This window comes from Empidonax traillii, unplaced genomic scaffold (genome assembly GCF_003031625.1).
Source record: "Empidonax traillii isolate 1590-97213 ecotype Southwest subspecies unplaced genomic scaffold, ASM303162v1 scaffold86:size2944007, whole genome shotgun sequence".
Classification (NCBI taxonomy): Eukaryota; Metazoa; Chordata; class Aves; order Passeriformes; family Tyrannidae; genus Empidonax; species Empidonax traillii.
Window position 1 is genome coordinate 1739959 of NW_020955279.1, and position 20308 is coordinate 1760266.

The 20308-nt window shown below is 43.2% G+C and overlaps 1 protein-coding gene across 1 annotated transcript; it reads left to right on the forward strand.

Moving 5' to 3' along the window:
- Nucleotides 1–8435: 8435 nt before the first annotated feature.
- On the forward strand, nt 8436–17244 carry LOC114056255 (1,25-dihydroxyvitamin D(3) 24-hydroxylase, mitochondrial). Its single transcript, XM_027881304.1, has 11 exons — nt 8436–8651; nt 8957–9050; nt 9748–9844; nt 11039–11130; nt 11910–12021; nt 13414–13559; nt 13873–14039; nt 14221–14299; nt 14724–14918; nt 15006–15117; nt 15948–17244. Exons 1-10 carry the CDS (start codon nt 8497–8499, stop codon nt 15114–15116), a joined length of 1248 nt encoding a protein of 415 aa, XP_027737105.1. The 5' UTR covers nt 8436–8496; the 3' UTR covers nt 15117; nt 15948–17244.
- Nucleotides 17245–20308: the final 3064 nt, after the last annotated feature.

Here is a 20308-nt window from a genome sequence, read left to right on the forward strand (position 1 = left end):
TGCCTTCACCTTGTGCTCTGGTGGGATCCCTTCCACACCGTCTGTACCCTCCACACCCCTCATCTCACGTCTCCTTTGTGGTTCTTTGCCACATTTCCACGTTCCTTGCATCAGCCCTTTGCCATCCAGCTCAGTGGGAAAGAGTCTCCTCATGTTCTTTTCTGCCTGAGTTGTTTTGAATGACCAAACTCTTTCCCCCTTTCCCTGAGCCTTCTCATCTTTGAGCACCTTGGAACACCCACGTGCCAACGGTGCTTGTTAACACCAGATGCATTGGAAATGGAGGAAAGGTAGTGGAGATGAAGCGGTTGGTTTATCCAGGTTTGGCCTTTATGAAGTGGATCACTTTTAGCAAAAGCCACAGAAAATTTTAGCATTTTAATTGCGCCAGTACGCTGAAGGACTGCAACTTCCACATCGTGTAGGGACAGGGATGGCAAGAGCCTGACATTTCCAATATTAGACAACCTGATTTATTGTGGAATGAAGGTCTTTGTGCCACAGTGTCTGTCTGCCCTTCTGTACCAACACTGCAGGGGGAATGGAGGTTCAAGGAACAAAATCCCCTTCTGAGGATGTTCTTCTTTTCCAAAAGGGCATGTCAGTTTTTAATGATACAACTCCCAAGTGTTTATAGGTCAAGTTCCCCCTGATCTGAAAGTTTTTCATTGTTTTGTGGTCTGAGGGAAGGAAGTCAGATTTTCTCACATTTCTAACCTCGTTCTTTCAAAGAAAGATCTCTCCTGTTTGTTCGAAGCAACATCACCCTTTCACCCTTGAAGGCCTCCTCTATGCTTATGTATATCCAGCATTAGTTATTGAACTGCATTAGGTTCTTCCTGCAAGGAATACCAAAAACCTTTACCCTCTGTGAGGGAAACTTGTCCTTGTCCTGCCCAGTGCTTGGCAGATGGTTCTGCAGAGTCAGCTGGACCCATGGAGCCAAGGGGAGTTTCTGTTTGTGCCTGAGATGGAAGCTGGAGATTCCCTTTTGCTGGGAAATCCCTTCATGGTTAAGTACATTAAAAGACCTTTACTCCACCTTTGTGAACAGCATATTCTGTAAACACAGTGCTTTACAATCCCATAATTCTGTCCCAGGAGAACAGTTGTTGTTGCTTCATGTTGGGTTTCTTTAAAATAAAAGGTAAGAGCTCTCTCTGTAACCCTGCCCTTCCCCACCACTGCTGGGAATATTCCAGAATCGAAAATACTAGCCCTATATCTCTCTTACTCCACAATCCATCTTGTTCCATAAATGTTTCTAGTGGTGGAACATCTCTCAGTTTTCCAAGAACTTCTTTGTGGCCTGTACTGGAAGTCTCTCTGCAGGGCCTTCAGCTGCAGCATCAGTCTTGCCCATTATTTTTTAATTTGGTTCTTCATTTTCAATGAAAACTACTCCCAAACCACCTGAAATTAAGTCTTCAGTTATGCCTGTAAAGGTAGAAATAACTCCCTTTTTAAGAGAAGCACTGTCAGTGCCAGTTTCACAAGTAACTACATATTTATTAAAAAATACACCTAAGGAGGAGTAAAATCCTGTTCCCTCCATAACCATCACCCCACTGGATTCCCTCACCTTAAAGCAAAATGAATTTATTTGCCACTGAATCCAAAGCTGTTTCTGAACTCTCAGAGATCTGTCAGTAATATGTCCTGTCTGTAGTGTTACTCATCATTTTTAATGTGTACAAGTCTTTTTTCCTTCTTTTTTTCCTCCTTTTTTTTTTCCCCTCTGGATGGAGAAAGTGTTGTCAAAACCACAACAGATTCTGGGAGAAGAATTTTCCTCAGAGATACATCAGATGTGCTCATTTGCTGCTTTACCAAATAGAGTAATAAACACGTAAAAAGTTTTCCCCGGGGCGGTGCTGCATTCAGTGAATCTGAACTGAAACTCTCTCCCAGAGAGGTCTGTGCCCAGGCACTGGACCTGAAATAACCAGCAGGATTTCAGGCAAAGGCTTTATCTGATGACCCATTGCTGCAGTCTGCTCTAATCCCTCCAAAAGCAATGAATAGGAGGAACCAGGATGTGGCCCAGAGGGTATTGAGTTCACCCAAGCACAGCCCAAGTGCCTTTTGACTGACTAATGGCAAAGGCAGAGAGAGTTTTCATATTTTCTTTGGGCTCTAATGAAGACAATAGAAGCAAAATGCTCTCAGCTCACAGCAATTCACTGGATAAAGTTCAAACTCATGTCCTTGGGGTTTTACAGAAGTAATTCTGGATTAATAGTATCTTTTACATATCTGTTAGACCTTTCGTCAGAGAAGGGTTGTTTCACCCTTCCCTCCTGCCCTGGGATGAAACAGCAGTGCTCCATAATAGTAAAAAACATTAAAAACCTCCCTATTTATTGGCCATTTCTGGGAAATTTAGAGACCAGGTATTAACACCAGATAGTAATCTTGGGCAAGATGATGCTGATACTAATAACTAGCTCTCCTCCCCTCTGAGCACTTGCAGAGGACTAAGCTGGGATGGTGCCACTCAGAAGGAATTAGCTACCAATGGCACAGAAGGTGCTACCTGCTCTTGGGGCTCTGGGTTCTGTTCCAGCTCAGGGGACAGGCATTGTTTGCTTAGTCACTGAATCCACCTCCTAAACCATCTTTCTCAGTTCTTGGAAGAGTTCCAGGTGCTAAATTCGTGAGAGCATTACTTATTATCTTGGTATTTCAGGGCAATTTAGAGACCAGACATTAATATCTGTGAAACTAATTCCAGAAATACAACACAAAATGACATGAAAGACTATATTCACACAATTATCCTGTATGAGACTTTGTAACAAGACAACAGAAGAACAAGAAATATTTATTTTTGGAAGATAAATGTAAGCAAAATGTGCAAGAACAACATAATTGTTTTCTTTTCTTTGACAAACTGGCTGGTAGCATCTCATTGACACAGAGGTCAGCAAGAAACAAGAATCTGTTTGCTTTCCAAAGGCTCAGTATGAGATCAGTTTTACCTCAGCAGAAACATCCATCAGATCGAAAGTAAAATGATCTGTGCAAACATTACAGACTTAATCAACAAATCCAGTAAATTGCATGAGTTTTGAGTCTGATTCAAGGGCTTGTAAAACCAGCTAAACAAATTCTTCTGAGGACTCAGACTACAGATTGTTTTTACAGGCACTTAGACCATCACACAAGGACTAAAAGCTTCAGATTTTAAGCATAGATCTTTATTATAAATTTCAAGTGTTGTTTGAATTAATGGGATGTTCAGTGTTCCTGCATTTGACAGCTTTCCTTGATTTTGACAAACAGATTTTGGTCACTTAGTTCCATTGAACTGTTACAAATTCCCTTCAGACTGAAAATATTCATGATTTTTCAGTATCATAACACAGTGTTTCTGTAAGCAGAGCTAAAACCAAGATTTAATTTCACAGTTAATTTCCCAGTGGGGAAAAATCCCTAAGAATTTCTATACTCAAGGAATCACAGAATGGTTCGGGTTGAAAGGGACTCCAAAGATCATCTCCTTCCATCCCCTTCCATGGGCAGGGACACCTCCCAGGTTGCTCCAAGCCCTGTTCAGCCTGGCCTTGGACACTTCCAGGGACGGAGCAGATTTTGGCAGTTCACTCTGAATTCCCTCAATTTCCCCCTGGAAATGTTGAACACCAGTAAAGAGAAACCAAAACCTCCAGAATCACCCAGATGGCACATCCTCAAGTGAAATTCCTGCTTCCTGAACGCGAACCATAAGCTTTGAAAGATGAAATGTTCTGACAGATTCCTAAATGCCACTGCTTTTTAAACTAAATGTGCTTGGGGAAGGTGATGAAAGGTTCCAGACTTCTGCCAGTTCTGTCCAAAGAGAAATATTCAGCCTGGGACAGTAATTCATTCTCACAGCATCCTAATGCACAAATCCCTCCCCACCACAACTCACTTCCCTGCTCAAGCAGGACGATATTGCTAAAAGAGACAAGAAACCCAAAAAGCCCAGAAAGTGATTCTGATTTTCAGAATCAAATGGAAGAGCCTGACAAGTCCTGAGTATTCCCAAGCTGACTGTCAGAGCATCTTGTCCTGGATCTCAATTTCCTTGTCCACTTTCTCCCTGAATTATCCTGCTGTCAGCTCAACCACTCCAGGGAATTAAGTATGTGGGGGGCATTGCTTATTCATGTAAAGCAGATGATAAATATTATTTCACAGAAAATGTGGTCCAACTCTTTTTCTTTTTTTAAGCAAACATTACCTGTACTTAAGTCAAGAAGTCTCTTCATTTTCTTGCACCAGGCACTTCTTTGGAGGCTCCCTCAGTAGTTGGATGTTGCAATGTTTATTGCAGAGGCAGATATCTCCAAACAGGTCATGGCCAGCTGGAAGATTCCTTGGCTGATGGAGTTTGAGCTGTTCATCTGCCTCTGTTTTTCTAGATCCTCTCTAAGGATTACCTTGGTCTTGGTTTGCTCAGCAGACTTTTATTTCCCCACTGCTACTGTCACCTTGTAGAAGTATAATCATCTAGCACACAGTGATATCAGAAGGTTTAGTGTTAAAAAGTACCCTTTAAGTAAAAATATGGTAAAGATTTCTTTTGCTTTCATTTCGCAGTGAATTTGAGTAACTCGGAGATCTCAATTTTCAAATATGTTTCAGTTTCTCTTCTGTAGAATGGGAATTACTGTACTTTCCCATTTCCTAAGCTGAGATTAAATTCATCAATATTTACAAAACTTGAAGATTCTCAGCTGGAAAGAGACGCAGAATTAAAAGCATATAAACAAACATGAAAAAAACCACCTTCAATAACAAGTAGAGTTCGCAAGTTGCTTTCAATTTTTCTTCCCAGCATTGTGAAATACGTAGCGTGTGACAGAGACTCTCCTTGTATTCTCTACTCATTCTCCTGGGGCACTTCTACATTTTGTATAATTTTAGAAAACACAGGAGACTTCCAACAAACATTCTGGAGCCAAATCAGCCAAAAGGTTTTTCCAACAAGAAGAAAGAATAGAGGTCAGGAGACAGGAATGGTGAAGTACATCACAAAGCAAACCTCCTGGAACGACAGGTATTAAAAATGAAAATCTACCACCAGTCTAGAACTCTTTCCCACTGAGGAGTTATTTTGGTGCTATTTAGTGTATTTGAAGTGTGCTACAGGAAAAGCTCTCAGTTCACTTTGCACTCTTGATCTGCTCACTGGAAGCTCAGATGTGTTTCAATGAGCTTCCTGAGCACACCTCAGTCTCTCAAACCCTGGTGAGGAGATCTTGGCTTGATGGGGTTTCCAAGCTTTATTCAAAGAATTTGTTACTATTTCCCCCCACAAAAGCAGGACCAGCAATTACTTCTGCTTAGGAAGCAGCTCTAAAACTTGGACTTCAGATTAAAGAGTTTAATGGTACCTGCACAACAGTGCCTGACAAATCTTCTCCTGAAGCATCACACTGGCAGATGGTTTTTCAAGGAATATTCTCTCCTGACACCTGAGAGTGCAGAAATCAAGCCACATTTTTATCTGTAGCAAAAGAGAAGCGTAGAAGAATGTGTATCATTGCTTATTTACTTCTGATCTTCAAATATTTCCTGGTCTTTGACCTAAAAATACTCCTCATCAAAGTGTAGAAGTGGAAGGGGTTTTGACTCACAGTGGCCATTAGGTGTTATATTAGAAAATATTGTGAATTCTTGTGGATAGACATCTGTGGGACAATGGTGCCATCTTCACTGTTAAGTGAAGATATGCCCCCAAAATTCAGCTCAAGAGTGCTGCAAATTCTTGCTTTACTCTTAAGATAACTCTTGATACGTCCTAAAGGTCACAAATTAAATCTAAAGCCTTGTTTCTGAGATCCTTTTGAGAAAGGGGAGGAAGAAGTGAAGACTTAAAATGCCCTTGGAACTGCACTTTAGCAGAAATTGAGGCAATCATTAGCTCTCCCAGCTCCATGCCCAGCAAAGCTACGAACACACCAGCTTCCCTGCCAGGGAGTTACATCACGACCACAGGAGTTAAATAAAACCTTTTCCATTCTGTAATTTTAAAACAACCTAATTAAGAAGATTTCGTATTAACAGGGTGGTTTCCTCCCCATAGCTGTGAAGAACATGGAAAAATTGACCTGTGCCCAGTTTAGTCTTGACTTGTCTCTTCCAGGCAAGTCCATTCCACTCTTCTGAAGAGATTGTTTCACTGGCACTAAGCTGTGACCCTTTAAATGAGTTCATTTTGACTCCTTAAATGAACAGAGAGCACAAATTGTCCCTTATTGTTTCTCAGAACTTATCACTGAATGGAGCCTGAACTGTACTCAGTCTCTGAAGACAACAGGATGTGTTTCAGTAGGACTGGTTCAAAGAAAACAAATCACAAAAATACCAACTTGTGGTGCTTCCCTAAAAAAAATAATTAAAATTGCAAACCTTTGAACTATCTTTATTTTTAAAGCCTGCCTGGAAAGTGCTCTGGTCTTGTGGCCCATGTAGTATCCCATAAAAGAAAATCACTGAAGTAGAAGAGCAAGATTGGGAAGGATCTAAAAACTCCCAGGAAAAGTCTGCAGTGAGGTGTGATGCTTTTGTACATTTTCTCTGCATTAATCACTGCTACCTCGGGGTTTTTATTGTTATTAATTGGACTTTGAGACCTGTGTTTTTATGGGTCTCAGGTTCTGTGTCAAACCCATATTCTGATGATCCTCTGCCTGTCCCTTGTCCAAGACACCCAAGTATCTGCACGTTCTGTGTCTTACTGTCACGCACTTGAATAAAGGGAATTAAGAACTGACTCACAAAATGCACCTTGGGAAAGAACAAAAAAGGCAGCGTGGGGTGGGGGAAAATCAAATCCTCATTGTATCAAAGCTGTCTTTCCTGGAAATCCTCTGGTTTACAGGTAGTTTTTTTGTCTTGCAGCAAGATCCACAGCCTTGTCTGACTTCTCTTGCACAGAGAGAACAGAGATGAGTGCCCAGGCAACCTGGGCAGCTTTACCTATGCTTGCACCTCTCCTGCTTTCGCTTAGCCTGAAAGGCTTTGTCTCTGAGCATTACCGCACAGTTTCTGATTAAAACACTATGGCAGTAACTGATTTTTGTCAGAATTTAATGTCTAGCAACCCCCCACAGTGAAGGGAATTTTGCCTTCTCCGATGATGCACTTTCCATAAATCACATGCCCTTTTCATAAATCCATGGTTAGTCAGCACAGGAGGGTAAGAGCCACACCACAGCTTGTTATTCCTCAGCTCCCTGGCCACTTTTTATTCCATTTATTTAAAGTGAAAATACCGAGGTAAGACTGAACTATTCTGGCACCTGTGCTATGCAGAATGAACATCACAGCCCCTCCGCGGCCACGCGGGTGAGCTCTGGCTGTAGAAAGCCGAATTAAAAATAAATAAATAAAGAGATAAATAAAGAAATAAAGGAGGCGGGGGGAAGCAGTAGCTTTACGAGACCGTTCACGCTGACGCCGGGCAGCTTGGGAAGGGAGTGGTGCCGCTGCCTGCGGGGACCGCGGGGTTGGGGCCGCGCATCCCCCTGGAGCTCAAAATCAAACCTCATTTTTATCTGTAGCAAAAGAGAAGCGTAGAAGAAGAACAGGCATAGTAAGTTATCTAGTTTTGATCTTCAAGTACTTCCTTGTCTTTGACCTAAAAATACGCTTTGCGGGGCCGGAGCCGCGCATCCCTCGGGAATTCGGGGGACCACAGAAGCGCATCCCCCGGGAGTTGAGCAGGGTCTGGGGCCGCGCATCCCCCGGGAGCTGAGCAGGGACTGGGGCCGCGCATCCCCCGGGAGCTGAGAAGGGACTGGGGCCGCGCATCCCCGCAGCCCGGCGGGTCGGGAGCGGGCAGAGGCGCGGCGAGCGCTGGCTCGGTGCCCTCCTGCCTCGCCTGAACCCTTTGATGACCCGCCTGCCCCGCAGGCTCCGCGGGCCGGGCCGGGGCAGCCGCCCCACCCCACCCCACCCAGGGCTGCCATTGGCCCCGATGAAAGTCCAGCACCTCCGGCTGCTATAAATGTCCCTATAGCGGGCGGCGCTGGCACCTCGCTGTCACCATGAGCGGCTGCGGCATCACCCCCCTCCTCCTCCGCCGCCTCCCCGCCCGCACCTGCGGCCTCGCAGCCCCCGCGTCCTCCCTGAGCGCCCTGCGGCCCGCGGAGACCCTGCCAGGGCCCCCCAGCTGGCCCCTCATGGGCAGCCTGCCCGACGTGCTCTGGAAGGGGGGGCTCAAGAGGCAGCACGAGACGCTGGTGAGGCGACAGAGCCCCGGGGATGGGATGGGGATGGGAACGGGGATGAGAATGAAGACGGGATTGGGGACTGGGACGAGGATGGGGTTGAAGACAGGGATAGAGATGGGGACGGAGAATGGGGATGAGAATGGGAATAGGAATGGGGATGATGGGGATGATGGGGATGAAGATGCTGCGCCGAGGGAAGCACTCACCGCGGGGGTCTCCCTTGCGCCCCCAGGCCGAGTACCACAGGAGGTTCGGGAAGATTTTCCGCATGAAGCTGGGGGCTTTCGACTCGGTGCACATCGCCGCTCCCTGCCTCCTGGAAGCCCTGTACCGCCGGGAGAACGCCTGCCCCCAGCGCCTCGAGATCAAGCCCTGGAAAGCCTATCGCGACTATCGCGACGAGGGTTACGGGCTGCTCATCCTGTAAGTGGCACCCGCAGCATCCCGGGGAGGTGCCGGGAGGGCCGGTTGGTCCTTGCGGTGCGGGGGAGCCGGTGCGGGACAGGGCGGGTCCCAGGTGCCCGGGGGATGCTCCAGTCCACCTTCCGCGCCCCGGACTGCGCTCCCGGGGCTCATCCCCCTCCCCAAGGAGCGCCAGGCGGTGTCCGTGCGATGAAGCTTCAGCGGTGTCGTGGTGCACATGCCGCGGGTTTGGGGTTTTCTTCTTCTTTCCTTCTTCTTGAAGTCTCTCACTTCACAACCTATTTCAATCTCTTGTTTCAATCTAGGGAAGGAAAGGACTGGCAGAGGGTAAGAAGTGCCTTTCAAAAGAAGTTAATGAAGCCCAGGGAAGTTGTGAAGCTGGATACGGCTATCAATGAGGTACTGGGCTTTGAGAAATCCTTCCTCTATCCCCTGCAAACCTGGGGAATAAAAGCAGATTTGGTTTATCTGGATAGCTGCTGAGTTGCTCTACAGTGATAAAACCACGAGTTCATACTCAGATCGTTCAGGGAATAACAAGTACAAACTGACTGCCAGGGTCTGACCAAAAGTGAGACCACACAGGAACCTGTAGTTAAGACTGTCTGTCTCCACAGAACACTGAGATCATTCCACAATGACACAGACTCCTGAAGCAGTTTTTACCTGCTTTTCTTGCGTTCAGTAGTTTTTGCCTTTACTCTTTCATTCTTATGTCTCCACCCCCATCAGTGAACACCTCCCTTCTTAACCTCGGTGTTCCTTACCGAGTTTGAGGAGCATCTGTGATAAAGAGCTTAATCCTCTTCATTGTGAAACTCCAGTGTTGCCCCAGAGTGAAGTGTTTCATCCCTGTGGAGGAAAGCTCAGCTTATGGAAGTACAAGCAATGATAGCACAAGAGTCTGTAAAATCCAAACAAAAATTCACACAGGGGGAAGTTGAATCTTGTTCAAAGAACAGGAAACAGAAGGATTCCTCTCTTAGGCAAGATTGTTATCTATTTAAAAGGCAGTTGAAATGCTGAATTACACAGGATTTCTGTTAACTGATGTCTTTTTATCCCTTCTTTTCTCTCTCTTCTCTCCACTTCTCAGGTCCTGGAGGACTTCATGCACAGAATAGATGAAATGTGTAACCACAATGGACAGATGGAAGATGTATATTCAGAATTCAACAAATGGTCCTTTGAAAGTAAGTTATTTTTTGTCTGAGTGTGGTGCACCTGTTATGGCATTTCAATTCCAGTGTGATCAGGGATGAATGTATTGGCTGATTATTTCCAAACTGTCAACTACAATATCCTGGAAAGTGAGGTGCAGAACAGCCAGGTAACTATCACAGGCAAATTCATCAGCAGCTACACAAACTCCTCTCTTTAGTTACCTATATGACCTACTAAAAATATTCAAACATTGTAATGGCTTATAAATCCAAAACTTGAGGGAACCATGGTACATTAATTTAGAATAGGATCAGGTAGGACATTACCATTTTTGTCCATCTGATATTTGTTAATTACCAGCAGCACAAGATCAATGAAATGACCCAATAACAGTGAAGAAGTGGTCATTGCAAACAAGGATTGGAAAATCCTATTTAAGATGTTTACGTTGGGATTGAGAAGCACTGGAATAAGTTACCAAAACAGGAGCCTCCATCTTTAGAAAGCTTTCAGAGCACACCATGGAATATGCCAGGAATGACCTAGGGCAGAAGAAACAGCCTCAGTGGTTCCCAAAAGGAGGGATGTTGGCTGTAGTGTGTTACTGAACAAGCTCTGCCAGGCCCATCTGCTCTTGGCTGGCTCAGCTCAGCAGCCTGTGGACTGAGGCCCTGAAAGTGTGTTTTGTTTGGTTTTTTTTTCCTCTGTCAGTGGTGAAGGCTGATTTTGGAAAAGGACAAATAGGAAGTGAGAGCTTTAAAAAAAGAAGAAAAGGCAAGTGGAGAGGGGTGGAAACTGGTGGAGTGTGGGATGCTGCCAGTGTTTGCAAGTGCTTTCTGGCTGTGGGAAGGGCTAGGAGATGCTGGAGGAGATGACCTAGGAAATGCTGGAGGACATGGCCTCTTCAGGCCCAGCTTTCCTGCCACTCAGTTCTCTTCAGCAGCATTGCCAAATATCTTATTTACCAAATAATGCCAGCCCTGCTTGGCAGAGGGGTCTGCTGCTGGTGAGGGGATCAGTGGTGCTGCTGTAAGGGCCCCTTAGCTGAATACCTTACTTGGGTCTGAGGGAAACAGGCAGAAGGTGTTTAGAAAGTGCTGCTCTCACAGGTGTGTATTATGGAACATTTTCCAGAAGGATAATCCAAGCTGTTCCTTGACAAACGGTGAACAACACGCACACTTTTGCTTACATCGTTTAATTATAATACTGCTTAACAACAGGTATCTGTCTGGTGCTGTATGGAAAGAGGTTTGGCCTCCTGCATCAGGATGTGGAAGAAGAAAGTTTGAACTTCATCAAGGCAGTAAAAACGGTATGGAAGGGTCTTTCCTGGGGCTGTGCTGATTTTCTACCCTTACTGTTAAGGAGAAGCACCAGTTCAAAGGAGTCACCTGAAAAACAGCACCTTGAGCTTCTGTGCTACCTGTGTGTTGGCAGCTTTGCACACCCAGAGTGACTCTTACAGTGCAAAGCTAATCCTGTAATGCCTAAACCTGACAGGGAAAACTTCTGTATGAACATCAGGGTAATCCTGGAAGTGGAGTTGGCAGGTTGGTTGCTTAACTCTGCACTCCCTCTGAGACACCTGTTGTGCAACGCTGCTCTTTGCTGGGTGGGACTGCTGGGGTTGTGTGGGATTATGCAAATATGATGGATTTGGAGGTTACTCATTCCTGCAGGCAAACCTGCTGTGCATTTTTCTGTGACTTGGACTCTGGTGATACAAACATGCCTGATTTTAATCATCCAAAAGATAGGCATCTAGCCCAGCCTAATTTTTTTAGCTCCATCTGTTGTCAAGATAGAGAGAGGCACTGCCAAAAATTAGCTTGTCCCATTCTAAACAGGTGCCTAAAGTAGAGAGGATGCACTGCCCACTGGAGAAGCCTCATATCCACCTCCTAGCTGTCCCTAATTTTTAGCTGGATATGGTCAAAGTATGTTGAGACCCATCTTTTCTTTCCAGGATGGAAAATCTGAGAGAATCTTGCCTTCCTGAAAACTGTTCCTACTTTACAGTCTCATTTTGTTCAGAGATTGCAAATATATATGAATTAAAGACAGATTTCCCAAACTCTTTCTCCACCACAGATGATGGCCACTTTTGGGATGATGATGGTGACCCCTGTGGAACTTCACAAGGGGCTGAACACAAAAGTCTGGCAAGCTCATACTAAAGCATGGGATGATATATTTAAAACAGGTTATTGTTTTAAACACAATTTCTCTTCTTTCCCTTTATCTCTGTGTCCTTCTTGGTGGAATCAACTCTCTTCATCATTGCTGCTGTTCTATGCTCCTGTTAATCACTTCAGCACAGATTGGAACAGCTTTGCTGCACTAAACACAGACTAATTCCAATATGGGAGCAGGTTTTTTATGACTAACACTCAGGTCTGGTTGTGGGACAATACCCAGTTCCCAGGAAAGCCCCAGGATTTTGGGAGCCAGCAGTTAATTCCACTTTAATCTGCCATAAAATAGCCCGAAAGTGCATAATCTCTTTAAAGACAAGTATATGAGTGAGAAAAAGGGACTTCCCTCAAAGGGAGTTGTTTTCCTGAGAAACAAGAATTTTACAAAACCAAACCAAACCAAAACGAAAAAAACCCCAACAAAACAAAAAAAAAAAAAACACAAACAAAAAAAACCCAAAACAATCCACCAATGAAATTACAGGTTTTCTGAACAACCTGGAATATGATTGCAAATCTTAGAAGCAATTTAAATTGTAAGGTACAGTTTGGCTTTTTGAAAACTTTTTTTGACTGTTTAAGATGAATTGGCCTTCAAGGTTTAAAAAATTACTCTAACTCCAGATATGAAGTTAAGTTTGTATTTTTAATATGTTGCTAAACAGTGAAAAATGTCACTAAAAATTGGGAAAGATTTTGGCACTTGGATTGTTGTATTTGAGTACTTCATACTTCAAAATTTTTAGTCAAGCCAGCCACATGTGCACTTATTTTATTCCTACTTAATTTATGGGGTTTAGGAAAGTCACTTTAAAAGAGTTTTGTTCAGAAAAAAAGAGTTTAACACCTTCACTTGACAGGAATAATTTCTTACTAGGAACTGGTTTTAACAGTTGAGCAAAATCTAGTTCTCTGTATTTGAAAAAAAATCCCCAGCATGTAGAAATTTGGCATCTCTTTGTGCCTTCCCCTTGTAAATCAAAGGTTTACATTTTCCCCCAGGGAGTCTGAGTACTAAGTCTCTTTGATTTTTTTAACACCTTAATCCCCTTTGAAAACCCGAGGCAATAAATTTCACACACTTGTATTTCTGTTTGCTAAATATTTCACTCAATGTCTCACTGATTTCCTTTCCTAATTTAGGAAAGCAGAATTCCTAAGAGTTTGCAGGAGTTTCTTCTGTTCAAAAGTGATTTTTGGGACTGGTTTTTTTTGTCTAAAAAGCGAAAATACCAATCTTTATTTGGTATAAATGTACTCACTATTTATTCACTGCTTGAAAAAAGAGCCCAGCTTGGCACCTTCTTTCAAAATCCTGCATGTAAGACATGGCTTTGTTTTCATTTTTACAGTATTTTTACTGATTTTCCACTAATTACCTCCCTCCCCTCCCTCCTCAGCCAAACACGCCATTGACTGCCGACTGGAAAAACACTCTGCAAACCCTCAGGAGGATTTTCTGTGTGACATCTACTCTGGAGGACAACTTTCCAAGAAGGAGCTGTACGCTGCCATCGCAGAGCTGCAGATTGCTGGGGTGGAGACGGTAAACCTGACTTTGCAAGAGCTTAAAAATCCTTCCAATCCCTGCTTCCCTCCACCACCCAACCATCCTGACACCTGGAAGGGAGCTAATCCTGCTTTGCTGGCCCAAGTGCAGACGAATTTTTACCTGAAATCATAGATTTGTTCTTCTGTTTGTCATTCCTAGAGAACAACCAGGATGGCCCACAATCCCTCAGGCTTTCAAAATACCATAAATCAGAGACCAGCCATAAATGTTGCTTTGAACTTTTGGCGACATCTTCCTTCTGTCACCACAAATGGAGGTCTTACATTTCTTTTTTGGTTACTTTCAGACAGCCAATAGTTTACTGTGGGCTCTGTATAACATTTCACGCAACCCACGTGTCCAGCAGAAGCTTTTCCAGGAAATAAAGAATGTTTTGGCAGCTAATGAGACTCCAAGCGCTGAGAACTTGAAGAATATGCCTTACCTGAAAGCATGCCTGAAAGAATCTATGAGGTAAAACTCCTAAATAAGAGTGAAACAATCACAAAGTTTTTTTACCAGCTTGTGTGTACTAGAGGAGAAAGAATTTTCTAGTACCTATGATTTTGTTCAGCTGGTGGTTTAAGGGGAACTGTGAGAGACACAGGAAGAAAAAATGCTGGTAATTTAACCCACTGTGTTTTTTTCACTGTAGATTAACCCCATCAGTGCCATTTACTACTCGCACCATCGACACAGAAATGGTTCTGGGAAATTATCTGCTGCCCAAAGGGGTAAGGCAAATAATCTAATTTACTAGTGTGTTTGCCATTTATTAACTGCCTTATAAACCACAGAAGCTGCAGCTTTAAATTGATTTTGCCAAAGGATGAGTCCCAGCATAAAGACTGAGGAACTCACATCGAAGATTCCCATAAACTCAGCCCCAAACCTGCCTGCACTGCTGATGGATTCAGACAGAAAGATTGGTCTGAAAACATTTTGTCATGCTACTCCAAATATTTTTTCCAATTTTCTCATGATTTTTCTGAGGAAACCGTGAGTTTTTCTGTGTTCGAATTAATCCATAGGGAATTATATGAGAAAACTCTGAGAAAACTGCCTCGCCTTTACTGTTGCATTATTTCTTTTCCATCAAAGAGCTGATTTACTTGGCAGCTCTGGGCCCATTTGTAATGAGACTCTCTTTGTTTCTAGACTGTTCTGATGATAAACAGCCATGCCCTGGGTTGCAATGAGGAGTACTTCAGGGACTGGACTCAGTTCAGGCCAGAGCGCTGGTTCCAGAAGAACCTGATCCATCCATTCTCCCACGTTCCCTTTGGGATGGGGAAGAGGATGTGCATCGGGCGCCGCGTGGCAGAGCTGCAGCTCCACTTGGCCCTTTGCTGGGTAAACACTCCAAAAAAACGTGCATTTTGTGCACAGTGGGCCTTCAAATTCTAACAAAACACACTGATGGAAACGTTTGTGTTTCAGCTCATCCGCAAGTACCAAGTTGTGGCCACTGACAAGAGGCCGGTGGAGACTCTGCACTCCGGAATCCTCATCCCCAGCCGGGAGCTGCCCATCGCGTTCCACAGGAGATGAGGTGAGGGAACAGGGCTCTTGGAGCACAGCAGACTTGGCTTTGAGCATCGCTCAGGATTTCCATAGAACTGGGAGTGCAAGACAACAGATAATTATTTGTCTGATCTTCATCCTCCCAATGTGAGAGGGATGAAACACCGTTTATTTTCATTACTTTTAACAGAAGATATTCTGTGTGCTAAGAAGACAAGTTTCATACAACGTAACGGCTCTGAAGTCAGTTTTATACTCCAAGAACACGTCTTCTCCTCGTAATGCAGATCAGAAAGGATGAAATCAAAATGTTGGAGAAAGAAATAGCCATAATTTTGTTATAATATAACTTCTCCACCGCATTTCTATAAGAAATTTCCTGAAAAACAGCCTTTGATTTTGAGCATCAATTTACAGATTAAATAGCCTTAGTGAAGGAACAGTACACCAGTGCACTGCAGAGTTTAAATAACAAAGCTTGATTTTAAGCATAAGGACAAAGAAAAATCTATTTGTAAAGAGTTATGCAATGTTGGAACTTATTATACATTTTCATTCATTAAAATCAAATGGGAGATTTTCTCTGCTCACATGAGCTTACACAAATGAGCTACTGAAATAGCTTATTTGTCTAACAAGCTAAATTGAAAAACAAAGTCTTTGATCCAGAATTAAATCCTCAAATTAGAAATCAAGTGACATTTAAGTACCGTGGAATATATTTTTGTGCTGGTCAACACCACAGGAAGAAAATCACCCAGTATAATCTGAGTATCAACCCCTTTAACTGAAGCTTTTTCAGTGCTGTTTACTTTGAAAGAATTGATCTTAATATAGATTTTTTTCTCTTCAGTACAGCTTGCAGAAAATAAAAACCCTGCTGCTGCCTGCTCTTAAAAAATAGGCATCAACTGGAGAAGTGAAAGCTGTGGAGGCTCCATCAGCCAGTGAGGAATTGCAACACCAGTCCCATGAATAACTGCAGAGCCAGAAACAGCACCAAGAAAAGCTCCCAGACTGTTTTATTGGGAAAATGTGGTTAATTAGATCATCCAGTGTTAAAAGGAAAGAAAAACATCATGTGCATTCACATACCTGTGGAAATACAGTGATTTAGTGCAGCTGAGGGACTGCCCAGGACAACGAGCTGTGGAGTGTTCTGGACAGCTCTTGTCAGTGCACAGGGAAATTATTGCAGCCTCAGGCTCTTCCACAGACCAGCCTGGAAAGAGCTGCCTCCCAGTTTGAGCTCAGACCTGACAGCCCTGTCAGCTCAGAGTGAAAGAGCTCGGAAAGTCAGTCTAAGGGAGAAGAAACTGGCTTAGTCCTTACCAATTACCAATGCCTCAGATCAAGCTGAGAAGTGAGATGGCAGTCAGGAATTAAGCTAAAAACAGGCCTTGCAAATTCGAATAATTAAAGAAGGATATTTCCCTGGTGTTGTATAAGAACATAAGGACAAATGTACATAACAGGATTTATGCCTCATGCCTGCACAGTACTTTGATTTGTGCACAATGCTGTGCCTGGCACAATCTCTGCTCTTGCCCAGGGAGCTTCATGCCTCTGATTCCTGCACAAACCATTTTATCCCACCTTTATTGTCAAACCTTAATGGCCTTTTATTGCATGAAAAGGCCTCATCCATAAATGGAACCACTGGAATCCTATGGGTTCTGCCACTATTAAATGCTGATTATCCTAACAGGATAGTTACTTCATTAGATGAGTACTATAAAATGTATCTCTCAAAGAACAATTTCCCAGGAAATGAGGATCCTAAATACTTCAAATAGGTTTATTTCTTGTGGTGATGGCAGTATCTGTATCTAAAGTTTAAAATTGTCACTGCCCTATATGTGATATTATATGTTAGTTGTTATGGTCAGTAGTTTTTCCAATGATGCAGTTTCAAGTCCAGCTTTGTATATATATATCTATCCATGAATGGTTGTTTTTATTTTTTTACTTTCTAAAATGATCCAAGTTCTTAGTATTTGTTGGTCTGACCCCTGTGTTTTGTTTGTTTTCCTCTGTTGTTATAAATGTAGCCCTATTAAAATGTATAAAGCATTTAGTGTATTATCTGAATATTTCCAGTCAATTTGGTAATAGTCAATTTTGTAATAAAATAAAGATTTCTATTGTTTTTCTATAATTAGTCTTCTATAGTTTATTATAAAGTCTTTGTAGCTTTACAAAAACCTTGTCTTCCATGGCAACTTGCAAAAAAAGCTGCTGTGGTACTTTCATCCCTCTGCTTGACAACCTCAGACATCCTCAGGGCTTGCACTGGAAATTCTACCAAGTTCTGCCTTAATTCCACAGTGAAAACCTCCTGCTTTGAGATATCCAGAGTTGCTGGATTGTGTGGATTGTAACACTCAGCTGGGAATCAGTTTGGAAAGGCCAGCTCCTGGTGGGAGGGTCTGGTGGGCACTGCCTACAAGGAGTTAAGCCTGCAGGGCAGAGCCTTGGTGCCAAACCCCTTTTGTGCCTTTAATTCAGCTATTCCTTCAATCCAGGCCAAGCCCAGTATTCAGGAATGAGTTAAATCCATGCCTACAGCCCCTTTTCCCCTGTACAACCCTGTGAGACCTCAGTGAATGCTCCATCTGCATCTGAGCATGTTTCTCCCTAGTGTGCATAGAACTGGGGTCTCCAGAGATGGGATTGTTACATTTCCCTGCTATTATGACAAGATAAAATCCATTAAAAGTTTCTAGTAAGGGTGAAAATAGTTTGAAACTTTGCAGAATCAAAAGAAATCTATATACTAGAAAATGCCATCCAGCAGCACTGTGACTGACAGGCTGATGGTCACATGAAGGCAAATCTGACAGTCAAACCCTGCTCTGTCTTTGCCAAGGGAAGGCAGCCTCAGGTTGACTGACTGATGGTGTCAGGAAAATCCTACAGCACTGTGAGGATGGTGTTTTTCTGAAAATCATGTCATGTGCCCCTTAGAGTGACTGGAGTCTGTGCTGCTGATGCTGATCTGGGAGCTGGGAGCAGTGGGTCCCTGAGCCTGGGAAGGGTGGGCTGGGAGAACAATCCCCTGGGAGCTTTGGCAGCTGGTGTGAAGCTGTGTGGGGAGATCTACCCAAGCTGCTGTGACAATAACACACCAACTCTCCCTTTATAACTAATATTACTCCAGTAGAGCCAGCGGAGTTCTGCCAATACGAAACAAGTGTAAACAGAAACAATTTGTTCACTTCCAGGCATTTCACGTTGCTCACAAATGTCCTGATGATTTAACTTCTAAAGACAACCAGAGGGAAGAGGTGTTATCTCACTGGACTGACCTTGACAGCCCAGTTATCAGCTGTTTCGAAATCCTTTATTGCTCCTGTGTAGTAAATCCCAGGCTCATACTTACTGGACTGCTTATTATTCCTGCTACTTAAATTTAGGGGACTCAAAGATCTACACAGGTATTGCTGTGAGGAAGGTTTTGACTAATTCTGTACAAGCTGAGGTACAAATGAGTGCTGCCTGCTGGATTTCTAAAAGTACAATAACCACTGACCTGGAAAATTTGTGTTCCGGAAGCTTTGTAGATTTTCAAGTTCCTGAAGTTTGCAAAGAACTTCATTAATCTGCTACCTCAAAGTAAATGTCCAAAGCAATTTACCTAGGAAATAGGTAATTATCAAACTACACAGATAATGAATGACCAAGCCAGACTTCCACATCAAGAAACCCACTTGGCTTTCTTTCCCCTCATTTTTCAGCGATAGAAACCCAGCGTGATGCCTCTGAGATTAATAAATGTCTTTGAAACCCTTCACCTGGAGTCAGCTGGATAAATTCAGTACAGTTCTTTGCTGCTTTGAAATGAGTTGCTCATTCAGAATTTTCATTTCAGCACTACTTCCCTGTTATCATTTCCTACGGTTACTCCTCAGAGGAAGAGAGTTGGATCATAAAATAATTGGAATTAATTGGCCTCCACATTTACTTTCTCAGCAAGGAAGTGAAGGAGCTTTACCCATCCAAAAGGAGGTTAATTCTGTCAGGCTTTGGGCATGTCGGTGGGAATGGTATAGACAAAGCTGGAGCCAACTAATCCATGCTTTTTTGTGGATGCCAGTTTTCAGGACTGACAACCTGGAATTTTTGATCTGTTTTGTTCATTATAATCTGGCTGTTCCATAGCTCTGAGTCAGGCTCTGTGTACACCTTTCACTGCTCTGATTACCTGACAGATAATGTGTCCTGGTTTGTCTCCTTCCATGCTGAGAAGGACTTTGTGCTCAACAACTGGAGATAGAATTCTCATCTGTGTCAGTGCTGACTTTGATTAATGGGGCAAAAAACCCCAAAATCTGAAAAATTAATTCTGTCAATTGTTCACAGCTGAAGTTCGTTTCAGGACAAATTTTTGGAGAACAACTCAGAACATTCTTTATTTTAAATATGTGAACTATCATTCTGATCTTAGTGGGATTGCATGTGCATGGGTGAAGTTTTTTAATGCATTATCACTTTTTGTGAAAGGAGAAAGTTTAACAGTTTCCAGCAATTTGTGGCACACGTATTCAAAACTCGTGGAAGAGTTGTACCTTTAGAAGAAAAACCTGCCTTTCTACTTCAGATAATTCAAACAAAGGGCCTATTGAGATTGAAGCTACAAGCAGCTCATTAATCTCTTACCCTGGCTGTGAGTATTCTTCTGATAACTTGTGGACTGATATACTGAGGTGTGGGTTGCTGCATTAAAATTTTTTAAATGTAACATTCCAGGCAAGGCTTGGGAAAAAGTATGAATATTATATTACAAAACTGAGCATTATTCTTATGCCCTTACATTTATTCTTGGGCATTTTTGAGTATCAGCTTTCAAGTGAGTGAAGAACACAGAGCTGCTGAATTGTTTGGGCCCAGAAGGAGGTCATGTCTTGACTGTCCAGGCTGCCATTCCTCCTCTCTCTGTACTGTAGCTCAGGGCTGCAACCCCACTGCCTTCTATCCCTTTCATATTCTGAGGTACAAACCAGCAATCCATCTGCTGGCACTGAGAGATGTAACGTCACATGAAATTGGTGTCAGCCACTATGAAAACAGGGCAATTCTCTGGGCAGGGATGTCTAAGTGGTGAGGATGGAGACCACACCTGGGAGGTGGTTCAATGTCACACTGCACTTTTCCCAAAGCAGCCCAAATCTTTGTGTGAATATTTCTGCATTACTGCTCGCTTCTTTCTTGTCTGTTCA